The sequence below is a fragment of the Malus domestica genome, chromosome 10 (assembly GCF_042453785.1).
Source record: "Malus domestica chromosome 10, GDT2T_hap1".
NCBI lineage: Eukaryota > Viridiplantae > Streptophyta > Magnoliopsida > Rosales > Rosaceae > Malus > Malus domestica.
The window spans coordinates 6,719,803-6,742,491 of record NC_091670.1 but is presented as its reverse complement, the minus strand read 5'-3'; the positions used below and the strand labels follow the sequence as shown (position 1 = coordinate 6,742,491).

Sequence of the window (22,689 nt, the reverse complement as noted above, 5' to 3'; positions counted from 1 at the left end):
AAGTTCGAGTACTTTACAAAATATTTTCCAAAAGTCGTAAGAGTTTAAAGTAATTTTTTTGTGAAAATAACGTTGTCAAATATGTGGTATAAAAAGCACGTTGAGTTATACACCATCCTTTTCTTTGTTCCTCATCATCTACTGGATCATTCAACTTGTCTAAAATTATCTGCCATTCTGACTGCGCGACTAGCTACACCACCTTAATTTTCGTAAAGAACTAGGAGGTGTTTTAGGCCAATCCATGCATCAGGAATGGCGAATGCCATGTCTTGTAGATGTTAACATACCTTCAGGCTCCGCAATTCAACTTGGTAAAGAAAAAATTCAACAGTGGATAATTAAATTTGATGCATGGTTCGGAGGCACAAAATTCAGTAGTAAAATTTCTTCAAATTATCACCAAGGTTAGCAAATGACATATTTGATGTAAACATGAACGGTCGGGGTTAGAGTTGCTCTATGTTCCTAAGTTCCTAACATCTGTATTACAGCTATTCGTACCGGAAAGACAAAAATATAACAGGGTAGCATTACGATGACTATTGGCAAATGTCATAGTGCTTTTGCAAACTCTTGAGCATGGTCGCTTCTGTAAATGGTGAACCGGAACCGGATGTAGCTCGCTGCAAGGATCCGAATTTACAGATGTTGTTCTCAGCAATCCATAACACCAGCAGAGCTAGAAAAACCGCACTTCTCAAGGCAATTGCTTTCAGTATCATTCCGTCTTTAAACGTTTCGAATGTGTTTCCTTCATCCACTCAAGGCATTCTTCTGCAGTTCCTGAAGGGTCAGCAAGCTGCCATGCAAGTATTTTTTGTTGCTGCCAAGTAAAGGATACATTAGCAATTGGAGTTCCATAATAACTTTTTTTCGGTGCTGGAATCAGAACTTATAGCTTACCCATTCTCGCACAAGTGGTCCTCCAGATTTAAGCTGCAAAACATTCATGATCTCCTTCCCGTTCAGTAGTGGTTTTGCATCCCAAACTTTATCAAGACCTAATGCACCAGAACAAATATCAGAAATGGCATCCAAGCTGTCGCCCAAAGCTTGAGAAAATCTTAAGGGCAATCTGCCCAGGACTAAACAAACTGGTTGGGCATCGAACTCCAGGACAAGATCTAAACTAGATATCCTACAAAATATCATACACACACACACACACATACTCAAGCACATACGTATACCATGTTTGAGGCCACCTTAGATGCTATTTAAGTTTTTCCAATGCTTGAAGCTTATTTTTACAGTGATATATATATATATATATATATATATCCTATATAAGAGAAGAATAGAGACGATAAAAGTTCATCTTGTTGAATTTACTCTCACAATGATAGCACATGCTGACATGGGAAACATAGAGATAATATTCAACAGTTAATGACACCAATAGTAGTCTAGTCACAAAGCATTGTTTTCACAAAGAGACCCTTAGCAATGGTTGACATCAAAACTAATAAACATATCAAAACTACAGTAGATTGGAAAGTTGGGAGTTTCCAAATTAATATCAAAACTAATAAACATATTCATATCAAAATAGATGCTTGGTTAAAAAGAGACTTGATACCTAGTTTAAGTATGGCATCTTCAGCTGCTATAAATAAGGCTCTTCGTCTTTCCAGTTCAAAGTTCTTACTTAGAAGATCTTCGGTACAATCATTGTTGGGGGGATATAACAATGTAGCCATCAGCAAGGCAACTCTCCAAAAATCTTTAATTTCTCGTAGAAGAAATCCTGGATGGTTGACAATTCAAAATGAAAAAAAAGAACATTTAAGGACAAACGCATCAAGCAGATTACAGTCTTAGGACTTCGGAGGATAGAAAGATGGATGTTAGTCCATAATCAAAGCAAGAAGTTCCACATAAACAAAATACATAGGTGGTCAAGCATGGATTAATAATTTAATATGATTAAAAAATTTCAATTGACATTTATATTCATAAGGTCTGAGACACATAAGTTTATCTCCAGTATAATTTCCCAAAGAATTAATCAAACTATGGAAATTGCAGTGTCAGCAACATATGTGTTCCCTCTATTAGTATTAAGTACACACCAACATTTCAGAGAGTTTTTATCAAAAGCACAAAGGAAACATACACCAGCATTTCTAAGAAAGCACGGCAAGAACACAGAAACCTCATACCTGTCAGTACCCGGGGCTTTGAAGTAAGAGGTACATCAACAGATTCTCTTGCCCAATTAACTTCAGAAACGAGTGCATCATCATTTGATGCAAAATAAGGAATCAAAGACAAAAACTTCTCCAACGCATGGTGTACATTTATAACCTGTAACAATTAAAATTGGCAAACAATTTATATAAAAATGCAGATTCAGGAAGTCTTGATATAACTACCAGGTTAGTGTTTCCACGTAATGTGTAGAAAAAGGGGGGGGAGGGGGGGAAGTGGACCAAACATACTGTTTCTGCATCACTGGCTTTTCGCTTAAGGGAGTCTCGGAAAATGTAGTTCACCACAGGAATCTGAAATTCAAAAACAAAGATTTAGAACTGATTCCCGTTTGAAAATCATGTGATGTCGACCTGCTGCATTATAAAAACTATCTACATGTTTCAAGAATAGGTTATGAAATAATCAACTCCGAGCGTCTTCCAGTCCTAATTAACTAAACAAACCGGTCATGCTAAACTTTCATACAAATTTATCTTGAGACGATTGATTCAAACTTTTTTTTTTCTATTGCAAACACCAATTATAATCAACTCTAATTTTGTGTGACAAACATCTAATCAAATAATCACGTTATTATCTAGTAATACTGTTGTTGTCTCTAGGTGTGGTATGGGTAGGGGTCAATTAACCAGAATGAGTGGCCGGAACCACCCACCAAACCACAACTGTCAGTAAGGACTGACGTTTAACTGTCCTAACCTTCCACCAACTGTGGTTAGTTCACCAAGAAACCAGAACAGAAAAATCCTCGAGATCTAGCAAAATACGAGTGGTGCGACGAAATGAGCTATGCCAGAATTTGGTGGAGAGAGAGAGAGAGAGCTTATATATATAAGTCAACAGAAATGTAGCAAATGGATAAGTCAAATTTAACGGGAACCAATTATGTTCAACAGTTCGGTCAGTTTTTTCACCAAAATTCAAAAATAAAAAATCACACCAAATGACCGTCCGGTTTGATAAGTTTTTGGGTCTAAAATTATCAGCCCTAGTTGCTTCTATTGAAATATCTCCAATAACATTCCTGGTTTGCACATTTTGCTACAAACTAGCATGCTGTCTTGCACAAGGTTGCGCAAATGCAATGCAAAAGGCTCAATGCTAGTATGCTTACAGCCTACACAAAACAAGGATAATTACATCAGGAAACAGCAAACACATGATAGCAAAACAAAGGAACCATACCTTTTTTCCTTTGTTATCTTTATATATGGTTTTCCTAAGTGGGAGGAACATAGCAGCATACAGAGAGAGCCTTCTTTGTTCATCCTAAATTCACACGTTAGAGGTAACGCTATTCAAACCAATACACATGGAAATGTAATACACACAAGCAGAATTTGAATTAAAACAATGATCAGTGCATAAAAAATGAAGGTATACAGGAGAAAGCAATAAGATTATCGTATTTCAGGTCCTTATACTTACAGTAAAGGTAGACTGGCCAATTAATTGAATAAGGTTCCATGTAGCCTCCAAGTAAGAAACACAAAGCCTGCATTCGGTGAGAAAAATAATGAATTACCATTGAAATATTTATGTGTCATTCGACCTACCCGCCCATGCATGATGTTATAAAGAAGGACATGCTTGGAAACTCCCTTTTTCCTTAAGCAACCCCATACCTGTCACATCCTTCTGATACTGCAGGCTCATGCTTCGTATGAAGACTGAAGACAACCCAAAATAACTTCAAATCACTAATGTAGGCCACAGCTTGGACAGGTTGATTTCCAGAGATCATAAGGTCAATCTGAACCAAGGAGAAACAAGAAAAAAATAAAGAGATAATTCCACTGTACCTGGGGACCCAGGATATGTTTTTCCATTAAACGAGCTAGAACAGTGTCATCATAAATCAAATAATAATCAGACAATCACCACTTGAGGTATGTAAAACAGGAATTTACTTCAGTGCCGATACGCTCTCTGCTAATTTTAGCCGAAAGAGCAGCTTTCACTTCATCGCAGGCAGCTGCTTCCTTTAGTTCTTCATCTAATATGAATCCAAACCTTGCACCTGAGCACACGACCAGATATTTCAATTTTGGAGATGTTTCCAACTGATCAGTTCTGTGAAAGGACCCTTGGTTTACTCCGAAAAGTTCATGCAGAACGTTGATGCTAGCAAACAAGGTCATTTAAGAAACCATGCCAACATGAACTTCAAGAAGGCAGAATAAAGCAAATACATACTTATGAATACTAGCATGCAGCAGTTAACAGAAACCTTGGACGAGAGACTAGTAAAATTTAAGATGTTTTTCTTTTCAGCAAGAAACAAATACTTTTTAAGAAAAATAAGAAATAATATTTTCACTAAAACATTCTAATGTTACAAATAGAGTAGACAAAATGCAATAACAACACCCTCTGAATGTAGGGGAGCTTTTTGAATTCGGTTTTTATACCATACTGTTTATATAGTTGGTTGAACCTTGACATACTTCAAATTGTTGACCATAAGATGTTGAACACTCAATTACAGGCCAATAATGAGATAGATACCTAGAAAAAAAAAAATTGAAACAGAAAAATCCAGAAGAGAAAGTCAAACCAATTGGGCACGAAGCATATATGGCTCTGTTATGACTAGTGAACCGTGAATGACCAAGTACCAAAGACTAGACACGGTTAGTGCAACAGACCAATGAACTATGACAAATTAGAATAATCAGCCATGGAGAGCTGAGTGTGCATAAAATTTAGAAAAGATAAAGAAACAAGTACCAAAACGGATAGCTCGAAGAACTCGTAGCGGATCATCCATAAATGTGGCCTTTGGTGGTAAGGGAGTCACTATTATACCAGATTTCAGATCTTCAATTCCTGCAAAATACAAATGAAAGACAAATGAAACATCAAAACAAAAAGTAATAACTATGATTCTGGTAAATAGGACAAATTCGTAGAGAACACGCCAGATGCAGAAAACAGACCTCTTTTGGTATAATCTTCAATTGAGCTGGTATTTATATTGTAGAACAAGCTGTCCAACGAAAATAAATCCCATTAAGAACACAAGTTCTAACGAAGCAATATAGTTCTCATTTACCGACCATGACATTATTTTAGTTCTAGAAGATTCTTAGGGAAGAAATTCACCTGTTAATAGTTAAATCCCTCCTATACGCATCCTCTTCGGGTGTGCCATATTTTTGCTGTAAAAACAAAAGTAAACTTTAAATTACAAATTTAATAAGAATAGACTTCAAATTTGATTCAACATGCTTCACTAACTGTTTCTTCAACTAATAAGGGAAAAACTGCCTCAAACTTAGCGTAAATTGAAAACTAACAAGACAATAAAGTTACTCTTGATGGTAGATGTCTAACATTTTTGTCTAAAAGAATCACTCTCGCACTAAGAACATTTGGAGCTGAATTAATCATCAATTATAATGTCCTCAAATGAAAGGGTATGAAGAGACTAGCAAACGCTTATCGAGCAAAAGTATTTACCACGGTAGGAATGCGGCTATTCTCACAATACTCTTCACATCTTAAGTTGACAAAATCAATCCATGTATCACATATGCGCATCCTCGCGGTTTCCAAATGTTTGGATTGATCAGGATTGCTATATAAAAAAATTAAGCATTAAAACACACACACACTAAAATGGAGTCTACTTAGATAAGAAATTGCAGAGCCAGAGCCGCATACCATGGAATTACAGCGATTCCCTGAGCCTCTTCCCCGACGTGCAGTAAGTAGTCTTGAACCTTGTCTACAAATTCGCTGCCCAACATGTTGTCCAATGCAATATCAATGTCATAGCACTCCTTTCCCAGAAGCTGCAAAAACCCCCATTCCAAACATGATTTTCAAACCTAAACTCTATGAATACATATGTATATTTGCCGGGATTCCATGAATAGGCACGCACGCACGCACCTTATCGCGGACCCATCCGCCAGCAACGCGAAGCTGATTCTGTAGGCCGAAATGGCGAAGCGTCCCGAGCAGCCGGTCAAAGATTTTCTTCTCGGTTTCATTGAGTTGGATGTTGTCCCTGACTTGTACGGGCGGGCGAGACGGCACCGCCATGATTGCTCTGCAAGGGTAAAACCCTAGCGCTTGCCCTAGGGTTTTGGCGGGAAGATTGCGGGTCTGGAACGTCCGACGGAGCGTGGGAAGAAAGAGAGGGTTGCAGCAGCTTACTGAAGCGGTTTTGAAAGCTAGTCTCATGCTTTGAAGGACTTTGGAGCTAATTTAAAGGGTCAGGAGGCGGGTGGGTTAATTTCTTAGTTTTTCGTTTCAACTCCACTGCGCAAACCCGGAGAGGCAGAGGACTTTGAAATCTGCTGTGGACAATTATCTGCTCCGACCCTGTTACCAACGTCTAATTAGTTGACATCTGTCCTACACTTTTTCATTATCAAACTCATATCAAACCATTCAAAATGGGTTGGATCGGTTTGTTTGATGCCCATTCTATTTTGTTTTTTAATAGGAATAACTGGTGGTAAGTTATCATTATCTTTTTTTTTAGTGCATAAAGACATTTCAGTTTTCTTCTTGTCACAAGTCTAATAGCGAGTTTGTTTGATGCCCATCCTATTTGGGTATAGACCTTTTTTTTTTAATTTATACTAACATTTGCCTACACATTTTATGTGTATGAACACATTTTTTTAGAAATCGAGAAGGAGAGAGGGAGAGAGGGAGAGACAGAAAACATGATGATGTGAGGTTTTTGTTTTTGGTTTTTTTTTTTTTTAATATTGGAGATATTTGAACATCACTTATGGATGAGATTTCAATAAAAAATAGTAAAATTTAAACATGTGAAATTACATTATTGTCCAATATTTTTTTTTTGTGATAGAAAATTAATTTATCTTTTTATCCTCTTTTGGTTGACAAAGAAGATTTTATTAATAAGTAGAGATATAAGAAAAAGGCATGTAATAAAAAATAGAAAGAAAAAAAACATAATTCCATTGAATTCCCTCCTCACACAGCACCGTCACCGTCACCGTCACCATTCTCCCTGTCTCCGTCTCTTTCTCTCCCGTCTTTGGGAGCTCCGCCCTTCTCTCACAAAAATGAGAAATTTTTAGTTGTGACGGGAATACAGATAGTACACCACTTATTTTTATGTAAGTGGTGAAAAATTTTAATTTTTAAGTTATTAACCTTTTAATACACATAACTCATCATTTATATAGAAACACATGATGTACCACTTTGTGTGAAAAATCTCTTCACAAAAACCAAAACCTCTCCATTCTCTCTCTCCCTCTCCCTCTCAAATTCCAATTCTCACTCATTTCTCTCTCTCTCTCTCTAACAAGTTAGCAATAATGGAGAGCTTCGCCCTCCACTCTCTCTCCACCTCCTTCTCTCTATCTTCCCGCCCTTCCTTATTCCGTTTCTCAAAACCCGTCATCAAATCCCCACCGTCCATCCACCACAACCTTAAACCATCTCCCTCACTCCCCACGCTCCGATCACCATCCCTCTTGGCCTCAAAACCCTTCATTTCCCCGTCTCATTCCTCAAAACCCAGAAAACCCCACTTCCCAATCGAAGCCTCTAAATCCACAGAACCCGGAACCACTCTCACACCACCGGCGCCGCTTCAAGGTGCCAAACCCATCCCCTTCATCATCTCCATCGCCGTAGGCATTGCGGTCCGCTTTTTCGTACCCAAACCAGTCGAAGTCACCCCACAAGCCTGGCAATTGCTCGCCATTTTTCTATCCACCATTGCCGGCCTGGTTCTGAGCCCGTTACCCGTTGGTGCTTGGGCCTTTCTCGGCCTCACCGCCTCCATTGTGACCGGAACTCTGTCTTTCCCGACGGCCTTCGGTGCTTTTACCAATGAGGTGATCTGGTTGATTGTCATTTCCTTCTTTTTCGCTCGCGGGTTCGTGAAGACGGGCTTGGGGGATCGGATTGCCACCTACTTTGTCAAGTGGTTGGGGAAGAGCACACTGGGTTTGTCCTACGGGTTGACAATAAGCGAGGCACTAATTGCTCCAGCAATGCCGAGTACCACGGCCAGGGCTGGCGGTGTTTTCTTGCCAATTATCCAGTCATTGTCCCTCTCCGGCGGGAGTAAACCCGGTGACCCCTCCAAACGAAAGCTCGGTTCTTATCTGGTTATGTCTCAGTTTCAGGTTGGTGCTCTTTCAGTCCCTCCCTTGTATTTGTAGATATATGAATTCTATATTCTTAGCCAGTGGATTTTCTTCAGTATTTCATATTTAGGGTACGGACTCGATAACATCTTTCGTTGATTGCCTCTTTAGATACCTGTAATATTGTGAATGATATGACTTTGATAAACTCAGTTTGGAGGAGTTTTCTTTTGCACTTTTACTTAATCTGCTCACTGAATATCCTTATTTCAGTTGTTCTATTAATTTAAACCAAAAACTGTACTAAAAACGCGGAAATCTAAATGCTCTCGACCATGCAAGAAGAAGAAAACTAGAGCTCTACAAGTGGGAGGAGGGGGTGGCGGGTTATTGTCTTAACTCTTCTTTGTACTTTACCTTTAGTTTCTGCTGAATTAGATGGGAAGAGAACCTTTTCTTTTTCGTACAAACAAACAACTGCCCTTCACTCTATGTTGTTGAATTAACCAAGGGGAGAACTTTCTTTCGTTGTTCTGCCTTTCGCCTCAACAACCACTGCCTCTTTTACTCTAGTTGTTGTTGAATTGTACACAAGAGGATTTCTTTTTTCCCTCTTCGTTGATGTACTATGCTTTATAAGTTTAATTTTTTTGCCTCGTCCTGTGTGTTTGTTTGAAGACAAAATGCTTATGTTCTCCCGTAGTCAGTCAAAGTACAAAGAAGAGCATATAACTCTTTGTAGTTCTGTCGTGTCCCACATCAGTGGATTCTATTAAATTTTAAGTAGAGATCCTTGAACTAATCAAACTTATTATCCGTACAATTGTTTGTTGAAAGAAAGGGTAGGAACTCTCATGTGTCAATTAAGAAATCCAGTGTACGTTTTATGTTTTTTCTAGTGAATTAATCCAGCATTAACTATTACTGTGTTATATATTCTTTCTTTGCTGACTCTAGTAGCATATGTTATTTGTGTCTTCTTGTGACTTATGCATCTGTGTTGTCGGTGACAGTCGTCTGGTAACTCTAGTGCTCTTTTCTTAACGGCTGCAGCTCAAAATTTGCTGTGCCTTAAACTGGCTGAGGAAGTTGGGGTGATTATTCCAAGCCCTTGGGTTTCTTGGTTCATGGCTGCTAGTTTACCAGCATTTGTCTGCCTTCTAGCTTCTCCGCTAGTCTTATACAAGCTGTTTCCTCCAGAAACCAAAGACACACCTGATGCCCCTGCCATGGCTACAAAGAAATTGGAGAATATGGGTCCCGTCACAAAGAATGAATTCATTATGGTTGGTACAATGCTTCTTGCTGTCTCTTTGTGGGTCTTCGGGTAAGTAGTTTATCTTGCTTTGGACTATTCGTGTCCAGTAGATCATAATTGCATATCCTTCTTTTTTTGTAATCGGATATATTTTTCACCAAGAATAGGACTTTGCTTGGGATAATGGGATGTTTCCATGGACTATAGTTTTACAATATATTCTTACAGTGATGGTTGACGGTAGCAAACCCGTCATGTGTGTGTGTGTGTGTGTAAGTTATCTTCATGATTTCCCTGGGAATGCATTTTGTTCTACTAGGGTTCTAAATCTTCTGATTCACCAATTCGTTTCTTTGTTCGCTTGCAGAGACACTTTTGGTATATCAAGTGTTGTAACTGCGATGATTGGCTTATCTATACTCCTTTTGTTAGGAGTCCTTGATTGGGATGACTGTTTAAGTGAAAAATCAGCATGGGATACATTGGCTTGGTTCTCTGTTCTTGTTGGTATGGCTGGCCAGTTGACAAATCTTGGTATTGTAAATTGGATGTCTAGTTGTGTAGCCACTACGCTTCAGTCTTACTCTTTGAGCTGGCCAGTTGCATTTGGTGTTCTTCAGGCAGCTTACTTCTTCATCCATTACCTCTTTGCAAGTCAAACCGGTCATGTGGGTGCTTTATACTCTGCATTTCTTGCCATGAACTTGGCAGCTGGGGTACCTGGTGTGTTAGCAGCGTTGGCTTTAGCTTACAATACAAGTCTGTTTGGGGCTTTAACGCATTATAGCAGTGGTCAGGCTGCTGTATACTATGGAGGTATGCTCCCTTCCAATACCCACTTCATAAGTTTGGATTTTTTTTCCCTAACAATAACATTTTTGGATTTTTTTTTTCCTTAAACAATTACATTTCTGTAGTGTTAGTTTTCCTTTTCAATAACAGTTGCTTCATTTTATTATTTTATGGTCTTTAAAATTAGGGGAAATTTTCGAGATGTCACTTGAAGTTTGTACAAAGTTCATTGTCACCTCAGAAAAAGAAATTTAAGAAATATGTCACGTTAATTTTTCAAAACCCATGACAACCTCACTCTGTCAAGTTCTCCATTCAAAACATGGCACTTGCGTCACTCTGACCCACTTTCAGGGATATTTTTTTACTTTTTGAGGCAAGTTTTTAGGATTTTTCATTATTGTAAAGACTGGGTTTCTTTTTCTGGACGGAAAGTTTGAAGGTGTTAGCATGAGGTTTCAAAATGAATTTGGTGTGTTGTAAGTTGGTGACATTGAAATTTCGCTTACAATTTGATAGCCTCAAATATTTTTATTTACCTCTCTCTCTCTCTCTCTCTCTCTTTATTTCTTTCACTAAAGTGCTCAGAAGTCAAGAACATGAAAGAAAGTGGATTGTCTTTATCAGTATCTGTTTTGTGTGGTGACTGATAAGATGTTTGTTGTTTCCAACAGCTGGTTACGTTGATCTTCCTGATGTATTCAAAGTTGGCTTTGTAATGGCTCTTGTTAATGCTGTCATCTGGGCAATAGTAGGATCCTTCTGGTGGAAATTTTTGGGCCTCTACTGATGTTCATCAGTTTCCTGTAAGTAGATTATTTGGTATTCCCTGTTGTATTATTATTTTCAGGGCAGAATGGAACTATCGTTTTGGCAGAAGCCGATAATAAAATGCAAAACCATAGGTTTACTTAGCCACAGTTCAGGTAATTCCGTAGCCGTAGGACCTCTCTTCTGTTCTTTAACATGAAGCAAAGTATTCTCTCTTTTGAATTACTCTTATTTGTCCACCCCAAGCATGCCTCACTACACTTGTGTTATACGTTAGTCTTGTTTCGGATTTAACCATGTCGGAAAAGAAACTTTTCTTCGTTTGAGAATCATATCCTGCTAGTCTCGGCGTAGAATTTCAAATTAGCGGACTCGTTCATGGATGCTGTTTTATGACCTGACTTTTCATTCATGGTTCATGCTCTTTTCCAGATCATTTGTTACCCTTTCTCATCTTGATGTTGTTAGAGTTTCTCACTATCTATAAACAAATTCCGGTGAAATACTAGCTGCGGTTAATGAGATTCCGGCCATCATTCCCGGACTTCAAAAGGGGCTAGCATTGCTACAAAATAATTTTCACACCTTACTAAAGATTCAGAATCATGAGTGTTTCTCTTCTGCGCATGACCCGAATCAATAGAGAGTGACTTGAACGAAGCGAACGACGATATTGCGAATGAGCATTTTGGAAACATAAGGGAGGGATTTGTAAATGACTACTTGAAACGTGTCATATACAAATCCCTTGTAATTTAAAAGTATCTCACCCAAACATACCCTGAGGATTCTCTTGGATAGAGAATTTATATGAAGGAATTTGCTGATGATGGGACTAGAGAGTGAAGGGATTTAAGATGATGATATTGTGGAGTTGGCGATAAAAAAAATTTGGCTTTATATATTAGCACCTCACAAAATATTAAATGCACCTCACATTAAAATTTAATATTAATGACTTATTTACTCTATTATGCAATGACAATTTTGACCTTATTAGGTTTAAAAAATAATACAAAATTTATAAATACACCCCAAATCACTTTTAACGTATTATTTATTTAATTCAACTATCAAAACCCCTCTCACTCTCCATTGTTGAATAAAACCCTAAGTAATGAAACTACAAACATGATTGAGAAAAATTATTTTTGACGAATGGAACACAAAATCGATGTTTCGAAAGCTTTGAAATCATTATTATTGTTATTGAAAAACGTTCAAATGAACCTAAACATTTTTTCAAATCATTCAATTTGAAATCATTCGGCAAACTAACGTTCAGATGGTTTGAAATCATTCAGCAAAATTAAAAATGAGTGTTATAAGATTTGAGGAATGTGGGGTGTATAAAAAATGTGGGGTGTGTGTTGAAAATGTAAGGTGTATATTAAGAATGTGGGGTGTGAGAGTATTATGGGGAAGGAAGTGGAGTGTATTATGATAATTTTTAATTGAAAAAATAAATGTGGAGTGTATTAAGTATGCGGGGTTTATTCAATAATTTATGGGGTGCTAATATAATAAGCCTTTTGTTGTAAACATTCCTAGTTTAAGTATAATTGTGTAAATCCTAGATAAGATTTGATTCTAGTTATCATTTCCTATTAAAACTTGTATTACTTGGAGGAGAAGGAATATCTTCTCTCCCTTTACTACTATAAATAAAGGCACAATGTAGGAGGGATAACAACACACACATTCCCCTACAATTCTACAAACACACATCTCTCTCCTCTCTCTCTCTGCCGCCGGCCCTAGTCCATCTGTCAGATAACATAGACCACAACACGTTATCAGCACGCTCTTCACGCTGTGCTTAGAAGAATTTAAAGAGAATTTATTCGTCTACAATCAGGGGAGTATTACGTTTCAATTATTTTTAATTGATTAAATCTTGATTTTATTGAATTCATATATTGTTATTGATTCAATTTATTTTTCTTCTTATGTTGAACGTGATACAAGCTTGAAGATGAAAGCCGAAATTGAAGAAATAATTTTTCTGCATCAAACCAGTTCATCTATATCATCACGCAATCAGGTTCTTTCTAAACAACGGCTTTTAACTCGATATTTTGCAAGCCCTGATAGCATGAACATTCACCATGATGCATGACCCAACTTTACGTTTAACGTATTTTAGATTCTACATAAATTGTGTATGCTTCATAATCAAAATTGCTACAATTATGTGAATTTGATATTTGTCATGAATTGAATCCTACATATGTACATGCATTGAAACTATTATTTGCATATGCATCAACGTAAATATGTGATTCATTGAATTATATATGCATCTAATTTAAAAAAAAAAAAAAAAAAAAAAAAAAGAAGTTTCTGGGCTCGCCTGGAGCGGCCCGCATAAAAAAAATAATAAAAAAATAAAAAAATTCTGGGCTCGCCTGGAACGGCCCGAGAAAAAAAAATAAAAAAAAAAATTTTAGGGCTGCACACAGCAGCCCATTCCCCTCTTCTCACCCCGTGGGCCTGTAATCCCACTCGAGGGTTCTTGGCTTATACTTTTAGGCCCTGAGATTTTATTATTTAATATTTTTTTAAATATGGGTTTTTATATTTTCACCCACACTTTAATTTGGCCCCGAAGACCAAAAATAAATTAATTCACTTATCATTATACAATATTTCTGCATATATTCTTTGCATATTTGTTTGCATATATATTTGTGTTTGCCTGCAGGAATATATGAACCTGAAGTTCATAATTACTTTGAAACCCGAAGTTTCTTATACACATGCCTTGTTAGAAAACCCGAAGTTTTCACTTAAACATATCACCCATGAAAACCCGAAGTTTTTCATGCAAAATTAAACCAATACATGTCTATTAGAACCTGTATGTTCTACTCCTATGTGAATGGATTGATTTTTCTCCATTACACTAACCACATCTTGTTCATCCATTTTGTGATAGGAACATGTCGAACTTGAACAAACTCGACTTCACCACTTTGGAGGTTTCTGGAAGGAACTACCTCAAGTGGGTTCAAGATGTGAAGCTCCACCTCACTGCAAAGAACTTGCGTCCTGCTATTGAAGAAGCAACAGATAAACCTGTTGGCGAAGCTGAAAAAGCCACTGCTATGATCTTCATCCGAAGACATATCCATGACGCTCTACAAACTGAGTACCTTGCTGAGGAGGATCCACGTGCATTATGGGTCGCTTTGGCTGATCGTTTCGATCACCAAAAGGACATATTCTTGCCTGAAGCAAGACACGACTGGCAGCACTTGCGCTTCCAAGACTTTAAGTCTGTGAATGAATATAATTCTGAAGTTTGTCGAATCCGATCACTTCTCACGTTTTGCAATGAAACTTTGACTGAAGAGGATCTCCTGGAGAAGACCTACTCGACCTTCTCTGCTTCTAATATTGTCCTGCAGCAACAATATAGAGCTCAGAAGTTCACTAAGTTCTCGGATTTGATCTCTGTTTTACTTCTTGCTGAAAAGCAGAACCAGCTGTTGATGAAGAATCATCAAGCTCGACCTACTGGGGCTACTGCTGTGCCTGAAGCACATTATAGCACTAATCAGCACCCAAAACGCCAAAAGAGGCGTGGTAAGGGTGGCCAGAAGCCATCCCACCAAGGTCAACAGAGCCAAGGCCCATCCAAGGGAGGAAACAAAGCCCAGAAGCGCCCAAACCTCGCTCCCAAGGCCCCGAACTTCAAGAATAAGGGCAAAGCACCTGCCACAATGAATGACGATATGTGCTATCGTTGTGGTTCCAAGGACCATTGGTCCTGTATTTGCCGTGCTCCCAAGAAGGTTGTGGATGCATATCATTCTCGTCATACGAAGTTTGAATCAAACTTCCTGCAAGTGGACGAACCGGAGACTACAAAGATGGAGGTTTCTAATTTTCAGGAGGATACCACTCCTATGGAAGATTAGAATCTTAGACATAGACTTATTTTTCAGTTAAAATAAGACAATTGGGGCCGAATTCCACCTTGTGGCCGAACCCCCCCTTGTTTTTGGTTGATTTTGAACAATTTTCCTTTATGTTTTGGATTATTAGTTGGCGATTTATTTTGGATATTAAGTTTTTTCCTTGAATAAAGGAAATTATTTTGAATTGATACTTGTTTTTATAAACTTTTATGCATGTGACCGATTCAAATTAATTTTTCATTCTAGGTATGACTAGTGGGAAAGTTAGTTGTCTAGCAGATAGTGCAACCACGCATACTGTTTTGCGTGAACGCATCTATTTCACTAACTTCGTACCTAAGAATGCACATCTGACAACCCTCTCAGGCCCATCCAACCTGATCGAAGGATACGGTAAGGCACGTATAATGTTGTCCAATGGTACAATCTTGACCAATGCTGAGGCACTCTATTCTCCACGTTCCGGAAGAATGTTACTAAGTTTCAAGGACATTAGAGATAACAATTACCACGCTGAAACCCACGTAGAAAATGGAGTTGAATTTTTGTGCGTAACTTCCTACGAATATGGCCAGAAACGTATTCTCGAGAAGATGGAGCGTAACCCGAGTGGTCTGTATACTACGACCATACGCCCCATAGAATGCCACTATGTGGCCGGCCCTACCACAAGGACCGCGTACGAAATTACACTTTGGCATGATCGTTTGGGACATCCTAGACGAATAGCGATGCGCCGTATCCTCAAAACTTCACACGGGCATCCACTAACCCGAAGCTTAGGTTCGATCCATGAAATTGCATGCCAAACATGTTCTATGGGAAAGCTTATTACAAAGCCTTCTTATGACAAGATTCGTTCGAATCCTCCCATTTTTCTACAACGGATTCAGGGGGACATTTGTGGACCGATTCAACCTCCCTGCGGACCATTTAGATATTTTATGGTTTTGGTTGACGCTTCTACACGTTGGTCACACGTGTGCTTGTTGTCCACAAGGAACGCTGCATTCTCCAAACTGTTGGCTCAGGTTATTAAGCTCAGGGCTCACCACCCTGATTATCCGATCAAATCTATTCGATTGGATAATGCTGGAGAATTCACATCTAAAACTTTTGATGACTATTGCATGTCGGTTGGGGTTGAAGTTGAACATCCTGTACCCCATGTTCACACCCAGAACGGCCTGGCAGAGGCTTTCATTAAGCGTTTACAAATGATTGCTCGATCGTTGGTCATACGTACCAAGCTCCCGATCGCTGCTTGGGGCCATGCAATATTGCACGCAGCAAAGTTGGTCCGCCTGAGGCCTGTTGCGACACAACCATTTAGTGCCCTTCAGTTGTTCACCGGATGCGAACCCGACATATCGCATCGGCGCGTTTTTGGTTGTGCGGTCTATGTGCCGATCTCGCCACCCTTACGTACAAAAATGGGGCCTCAGCGAAGGATGGGAATCTATGTCGGATATGATTCTCCTTCGATTATTCGTTACTTAGAACCTTTGACAGGCGATCTGTTTACCGCTCGTTTCGCGGATTGTCACTTCTATGAGACAGTCTTCCCGTCGTTAGGGGGAGATAAGAACGTCAACGTTCCTAATGAACGACGCGAATTATCGTGGACGACTCCCACTTTGTCTCATTTAGATCCCCGCACCGCTCAGTCTGAAGCTGAAGTGCAGCGCATATTAGATCTCCAGAGCATAGCTCAGAGCATGCCAGATGCTTTCACCGATCTAGCGCGCATGACAAGATCACATATTCCAGCTGCGAATACGCCTGCAAAGATGGATGTACCAAATGCAAAGATGGTTTGAAATCATTCAGCAAAATTAAAAATGAGTGTTATAAGATTTGAGGAATGTGGGGTGTGTGTAGAAAATGTAAGGTGTATATTAAGAATGTGGGGTGTGAGAGTATTATGGGGAAGGAAGTGGAGTGTATTATGATAATTTTTAATTGAAAAAATAAATGTGGAGTGTATTAAGTATGCGGGGTTTATTCAATAATTTATGGGGTGCTAATATAATAAGCCTTTTTTATTTTTTGTCAAATGATAGATTTTGTTATATTAGATGTTAGATTAGCTACTGACGGGTTTTAACCCACGCTGTCATGTAATGGCTCAACACCTTTCCACCACTGTAGGCGATAAAATCTAAATTGATGGGATTTAGAAATTACTAAATTTGCTATCTTAGGACTAATACAAATTAACAAAAATTGAAATTCTTTAGCAAATTACTATTGCGGCAAAATATTTTTATAATAATACGTATGTTGTAAAACCTCTATCAAGCCAATGAAAAAAATTTCGATAGTGAATTATCGTGCTGGTTAGGAAATTTGTTTTCAACCTAGTGCTCTTGGGTTTAGACCCTCCTATTTCCTCTCAGGTAGCGTCATTTACAACCCCAAGGGGCTAGTCTAGTAAAACAATAAAAAGAAATAAAAATTTTGGAATCCTTAACCTGAGTTTGAATTCTCAAGGATACATTATCTAAGACATTGATTCTGTTTTGATATACCGTTTAGTTATGATGCTAAAAACACATTGTCACATCATGTGGAACTGAGATTGCATGGAGAGCATGATTAGTCAATCACTAATGTATGTTTGGATACCTCTCGTATTAAAATAATTATTATTATCATTAAATGGATAAAAGTATTTGATAATTAACTTAAAAGAAAAAGGTTCAAATAATCTTTTTATTTGAAATAACTAATTTGGGCCGGTCCAGAGTGATATGGCCCAAGCCCGCGGACGCATCTTGAAGCAGGGGTATTTTAGTCATTTGAAGACGGAGCATGGAAAGCCCTAGACAGACATGCTTAAACCCTAATGCCATTTCACTCATTGATTGTATTGGAGGCCGAAACCAACACTCTCAGAGCTCCTCTTCCTCGTTCCTTAAGCACCCAAACATCATGCGACCTCCCAGAGGCGGCGGAAGTTTCAGAGGCTCCCGCGGTCGCAGTGGCGGTGGCGGTGGCCGCGGCTTTAATAGGGGTGGTGGTCGCGGTTTCTTCCGCGATGAGGGCCCACCTTCCGAAGTCGTGGGTCTGTTCATTTTTCTTTCCAAACTCATTTTTGTTCATTATTTTGGTAGTTCTTCTATTTAATGGGGAATTTGGGTTTTCCGTGGAGTTTTCGAAACCCTTTTCTTTTAGTTTTTTGTTTTGTAAATTTTGGTGTTCAGCTGCTGTGGAATTTAGAAGTTGAATAGAAATCTGGGTTGGTGAAATATGTCCCAGTTTCTGCAAAAGACGACGACAACGACAACAAAGTCTTATCTCACTAAGTGGGGTCGGCTGTAAAAATCTTAGAACGTCGCTGTTCTCGGTTTTGTAGATTTTGAATTCTGTTACCTTTCCTCATCGGGTGGTTTGTTGATTTTTTTTTTTTGGTTGTTTTGCAGAGGTTTCGACATTTGTTCATGCATGTGAGGGTGAGGCAGTGACAAAGCTCACAAATCCGAAGATACCCCATTTTAATGCCGCAATCTATCTGCAGAACAAGACTCAGATAGGGAAAGTTGATGAAATATTTGGTCCAATCAACGAATCTGTGAGTCCTTCTGTGCACTGTTTATGATGCCAACTCGTTGTGGCTTGTTTTTCAGTTTTGGATGTTTAATTTGGTTTCTTGTGATGCAAATGCAGTACTTTTCGGTCAAAGTTATGGAAGGAATTGTGGCTACTTCGTATTCACAGGGTGATAAGTTCTATATTGACCCAATGAAGCTTCTTCCTCTTGAAAGATTTCTTCCGCAGCCAAAGTATGATTTTCGTACTTTTGCATTATTTAGGTTGCATTTCATGTTTGAGGTGAAATAATGATAAGGTTCATTCCACATTCCGTACTTTAATTAAACAACACATGCTTTCCAATGAACAACTGCAAAGAGTCTATATCATTCCTTGTTACTTCATGACCTCTTTTTTCTTCGAAGGGGATTATTGTAAAGACGTCAGTGTCCCAAGTTATTTATTAGTGTAGGACAATCTAAAAGCTGATCAGTCTAGCTTAATTTTGGTCACATTGCCAGACCAAATTCTACTTATTATAGATAATAGATATCCCATTGGTTTCTCGGGGAGCCTCTCGATACGCTCTTTATTCTTTGGCTTATCTTCAACTGTTATGTTTGATAAGAACAGGAGTTGGCTGATGGAACATTTTTATTCAAACACTTGAACTTTCAAGATCATTGTATGATCGTTCACAAGGCTTATTTTGAACTCTGTTATTTTTATTTGACAAAAATCAATGTCTGAAAGTTCTCTTGGAAATGGTCTCGTCGATGGGCTTAACTATGTCATTCAGTTAACACATGAGCTAGTTTTATGGCTGATCCTTGGCTCTGATAATTTTTTGGTAACTGTTAGTCATATTCATTCGTTCCTTTCTTGTACTGTGTTGAGTGACAATTCCTTTGCTTCATTGTTATTTTGAGTTGTATATGTATAGGTTTTTTTTTTTTTTTGGGTCTGCCAGTGAGCATGGTTTTGTGTGGTAATCTGTTTTTAGTAGTGTTAGAAAGGTCTTCCATTGTTCATCCGAAGTAATTGTCATATTATTCTCGTTGTCAATTCTTGTGAGTCACACATGTATGGATGGTTTTCCTGCAGGGGACAGAAGCCAGCGTTTTCTCGAGGTGGAGGCCGTGGAAGGGGTGCTCCAAGGGGAAGGGGTTTTCCAAGGGGAGGGGGTTTTACGAGGGGAAGGGGTCCTCCGAGGGGTGGTAACCGTGGTGGCTTCAGGGGCAGAGGGAGATTTTAGAATAGCATTTTGTAATAGTTCTAGTGCCCTCCCCACTTTGTGTTATCATTTCTGGATGCTTAGGGCTCACAAGAATCACAACTTCATGCTGATTTTGGTGTTGACATGCGGTTGATGGACTATTTACTTTCCTGAGTAATGTAGTTTTATGATCCTAGCTGCAATTTGAACTTGAGTTGAGTTAAACGTAGATGTTTATTTTGAATTTAAGAAATCTGCTGTGGAAATGAGCCTTGTCTGAGTGGTTATGAGTTTTTGCAGCACCGTATTTGGTAGACCCAAATACATCATTATTTTATACTTTTTCGTATGTACGGCGCAACCCAATCTTTGTTGGGCCATCTTGGAACCTAAGACCTTGCTCGTAAAGTAAATCATCGCACCTACGGTCCAATCAATTGAAAGATAATCAATTGATTTTTTTTTTTCTTTAGATTCCTGAGTGTGAAAGTTCTCATTTGTCAAGTTTTCCAGACGCCAAGTGGTGATATAAGTTCATGCAAGATTTTGAGCTTTTATGGAAGCTTTTGAGCTTTATGATCTAGTGGTTTATTTTTTTTTATCACTTGTAAGTGAGGTTTTTTTGTTTAAATCTCGTAAATAGCGAGTTCGTTATTAATTTATTCACCTATCTTTTGGTGTAAATATATCATGGTGTAAAAAAATAGAGTGAAGTGTTGGAAATGTGCCCTAAAGCCAATCATATGATGATACTTTACGGACATTTCACATGTTAAACTAATCTAGTTTACATATAAAGGGCAAAGATTATTGTTTGAGCCGTCTCATATAAAGGTTATATGCTTAAACGATAAAGTCCAAGGAATATGTGATTGGGAGAATGCAATCTAATGAAGTTAGATTAATGAGACCATTCTTTTGTAGACACATCCTAAATGTTCCTGATCATAGGATTGCCAATTGGGCATTGACAGTCCGTTAAGATCGGTACGTACTGTGTCTTCTCTCAGGGAGAGTGACTAGTCTCGAGTCATTGGTGTGTGTGACATCAAGACAAGTACTTAGGTGCTCAATAGAGAATGAGTTCACTGAACGTGATCAACGAAGAGTTCTTATATTCCATGTCACATGAGAACTCATGGTTGGGATAATGCAAAATAGTCCTTTGACCTGAGGCATCACAGTTGTCTTGTGGTTAAGTCCTTGATCTTTGATTATGTCAAAGTCACCCCCTCAGGGTGTCCACGGCATCGTTGGGGTTAAGCCACTTAGCTATGGAGACAAGTGAATGCGCAACAAGGGATCTCTAACCTTCAAACAGTTGAGGGAGAATACTCTATGATATGATTTGGAATCTCTGGCCAGAGTATGAATGAGATTAGGGAATGCGTTCCAAATCACATTCAAGGAAATCATATAAGCACACGAATCACATTGGATAGTAGACATGAATAAATAAACTATCATACCAAACAATGTGGTCAAGAGTATTAGATTAGAGAAGGACCGTATTGCATTTGTAATCCCAAACTGAATAGGTTCTCTATCCTCTTCTGATTAGCTTAGGTAACCATGATATGCTGCTAGGTGTCACTCATGGTTTGTGAAAGCCCTAAACGTGTGTAATCACTAAAGGGAGAATTGAAAATAGTTTCAATTCACAATCGATGTAAAATGGTTTTAATCGCCCACTACCTCGCTAAAAGGAACCTAATGGATCGCACACCATAAAAGGTGGAGATTGAAGATTAAACGGAAATGAGTAAGAATGATTAAATGGTTTAATCATTTATTTATGGCAAGGATTAATTAATATGTTAATTAATCAAACGAATAAGTTCGTTAAAGACCTCGGGATAGTTTTGGACCTTAAGGCCCAATGGGCTTCGAACGTCAAGCCCATTAACTTAAGTTGTATGACAATTTAATGAATAAAGATTCATTAAAGCCCAAAAGCCCAAAATTCCTTAGGTGGCCGGCCATATGGTGATGAATTAGGGTTTTGGTTGTTTAGGTCACTTAAAGAAGTGACTATATAAAGGACTTTATAGCCAAATATTCATTAAGATTATTAAGGGTTTATTTTGGGGGAAAATTGGTGAGAATTGTCTCTCCATTTTCTCTCTAAAGAAGCTAACACCTTGGAGGGTACATCTAGCAATCCTACTACTCCAAGGTCACTCATTTCTTCTACAATCAAACCTTGGTGAAGAGACTTAGATGTTCCCTATTTTGGGAACTTGGAGAAACCTATTCTTCCATCCAAATCCATGGATCTAAGAATCAAGGAATGAAGGCCCCTATCTCTTTGGGTGATTAGCCTTTGCTTATGCAAAGAGGAATCTACAAAGGTATTAATTTCAACTCACTTTGTTTTGAGTTGATTATTGGTTCACCAATCTACTAGGCTTTGAATTTCATGGGTAATGTTTTGTTTTTGAATGCATACAAGCATGATTCCGCCTTTAATTTGTTAATTGCATGCTATAGATGTTATTCAAATGAACATGTTTTTCAAAATAAATCCTTCAAGTGGTATCAAGAGCCTAGGTCTAGTAGTTGGTGAATCCTTTTGGGTTTTGTAGTTCATAAGTTTATGATTTAAAAGTTGTAATTGTTACAAGCTTTATTCTTGCTTCTTTGAATGTAAATTTTGTTTGAAAATTTGCCATCTCAAATGTTGTAGATGTAGTTCATATGAGGATGAATATTGGAGCTAAAATTTGGTGCCATGATTTTGGGGATTTTCGGCCAAATCCAAAGGGTGATTTTTTGGGTTCATGTTTGTCTTGTTAAAAATGTTTTAAGGTGACTTTTGGAACCCCTAAGTACCCTAGGATGTTAACACCATTTTGAATGGTGAAAATTTGAGTTTTATGGCTTGAAAAC

At 38.3% G+C, this 22,689-nt stretch overlaps 4 protein-coding genes across 4 annotated transcripts; 3 read left to right on the top strand and 1 right to left on the bottom strand.

Annotated features, from left to right (window-relative positions):
* Nucleotides 1-373: 373 nt before the first annotated feature.
* On the bottom strand, nt 374-6,493 carry LOC103444874 (tRNA nucleotidyltransferase cca2). The gene is made up of 15 exons (XM_029109493.2): nt 6,115-6,493; nt 5,884-6,014; nt 5,680-5,797; nt 5,323-5,378; nt 5,157-5,206; nt 4,948-5,046; nt 4,128-4,237; nt 3,843-3,970; nt 3,646-3,712; nt 3,403-3,486; nt 2,445-2,507; nt 2,166-2,310; nt 1,583-1,750; nt 907-1,004; nt 374-826 (listed from the first exon to the last, which is right to left on the bottom strand). Exons 1-15 carry the CDS (start codon nt 6,406-6,408, stop codon nt 722-724), a joined length of 1,716 nt encoding a protein of 571 aa, XP_028965326.1. The 5' UTR covers nt 6,409-6,493; the 3' UTR covers nt 374-721.
* Nucleotides 6,494-7,424: 931 nt separating this feature from the next.
* Nucleotides 7,425-11,276, top strand: LOC103444875 (dicarboxylate transporter 2, chloroplastic-like). Its single transcript, XM_008383822.4, has 4 exons — nt 7,425-8,345; nt 9,320-9,633; nt 9,932-10,380; nt 11,031-11,276. The coding sequence occupies exons 1-4, from the start codon at nt 7,527-7,529 to the stop codon at nt 11,144-11,146; spliced, it is 1,698 nt and encodes a 565-aa protein (XP_008382044.2). The 5' UTR covers nt 7,425-7,526; the 3' UTR covers nt 11,147-11,276.
* A 1,062-nt stretch (nt 11,277-12,338) lies between these two features.
* Nucleotides 12,339-15,179, top strand: LOC139188894 (uncharacterized). The gene is made up of 2 exons (XM_070806940.1): nt 12,339-13,171; nt 14,066-15,179. The coding sequence occupies exon 2, from the start codon at nt 14,070-14,072 to the stop codon at nt 15,048-15,050; it is 981 nt and encodes a 326-aa protein (XP_070663041.1). The 5' UTR covers nt 12,339-13,171; nt 14,066-14,069; the 3' UTR covers nt 15,051-15,179.
* A 2,696-nt stretch (nt 15,180-17,875) lies between these two features.
* LOC103444872 (putative H/ACA ribonucleoprotein complex subunit 1-like protein 1) lies at nt 17,876-20,066 on the top strand. Its single transcript, XM_017334799.3, has 4 exons — nt 17,876-18,117; nt 18,476-18,624; nt 18,720-18,835; nt 19,689-20,066. The coding sequence occupies exons 1-4, from the start codon at nt 17,985-17,987 to the stop codon at nt 19,837-19,839; spliced, it is 549 nt and encodes a 182-aa protein (XP_017190288.2). The 5' UTR covers nt 17,876-17,984; the 3' UTR covers nt 19,840-20,066.
* Nucleotides 20,067-22,689: the final 2,623 nt, after the last annotated feature.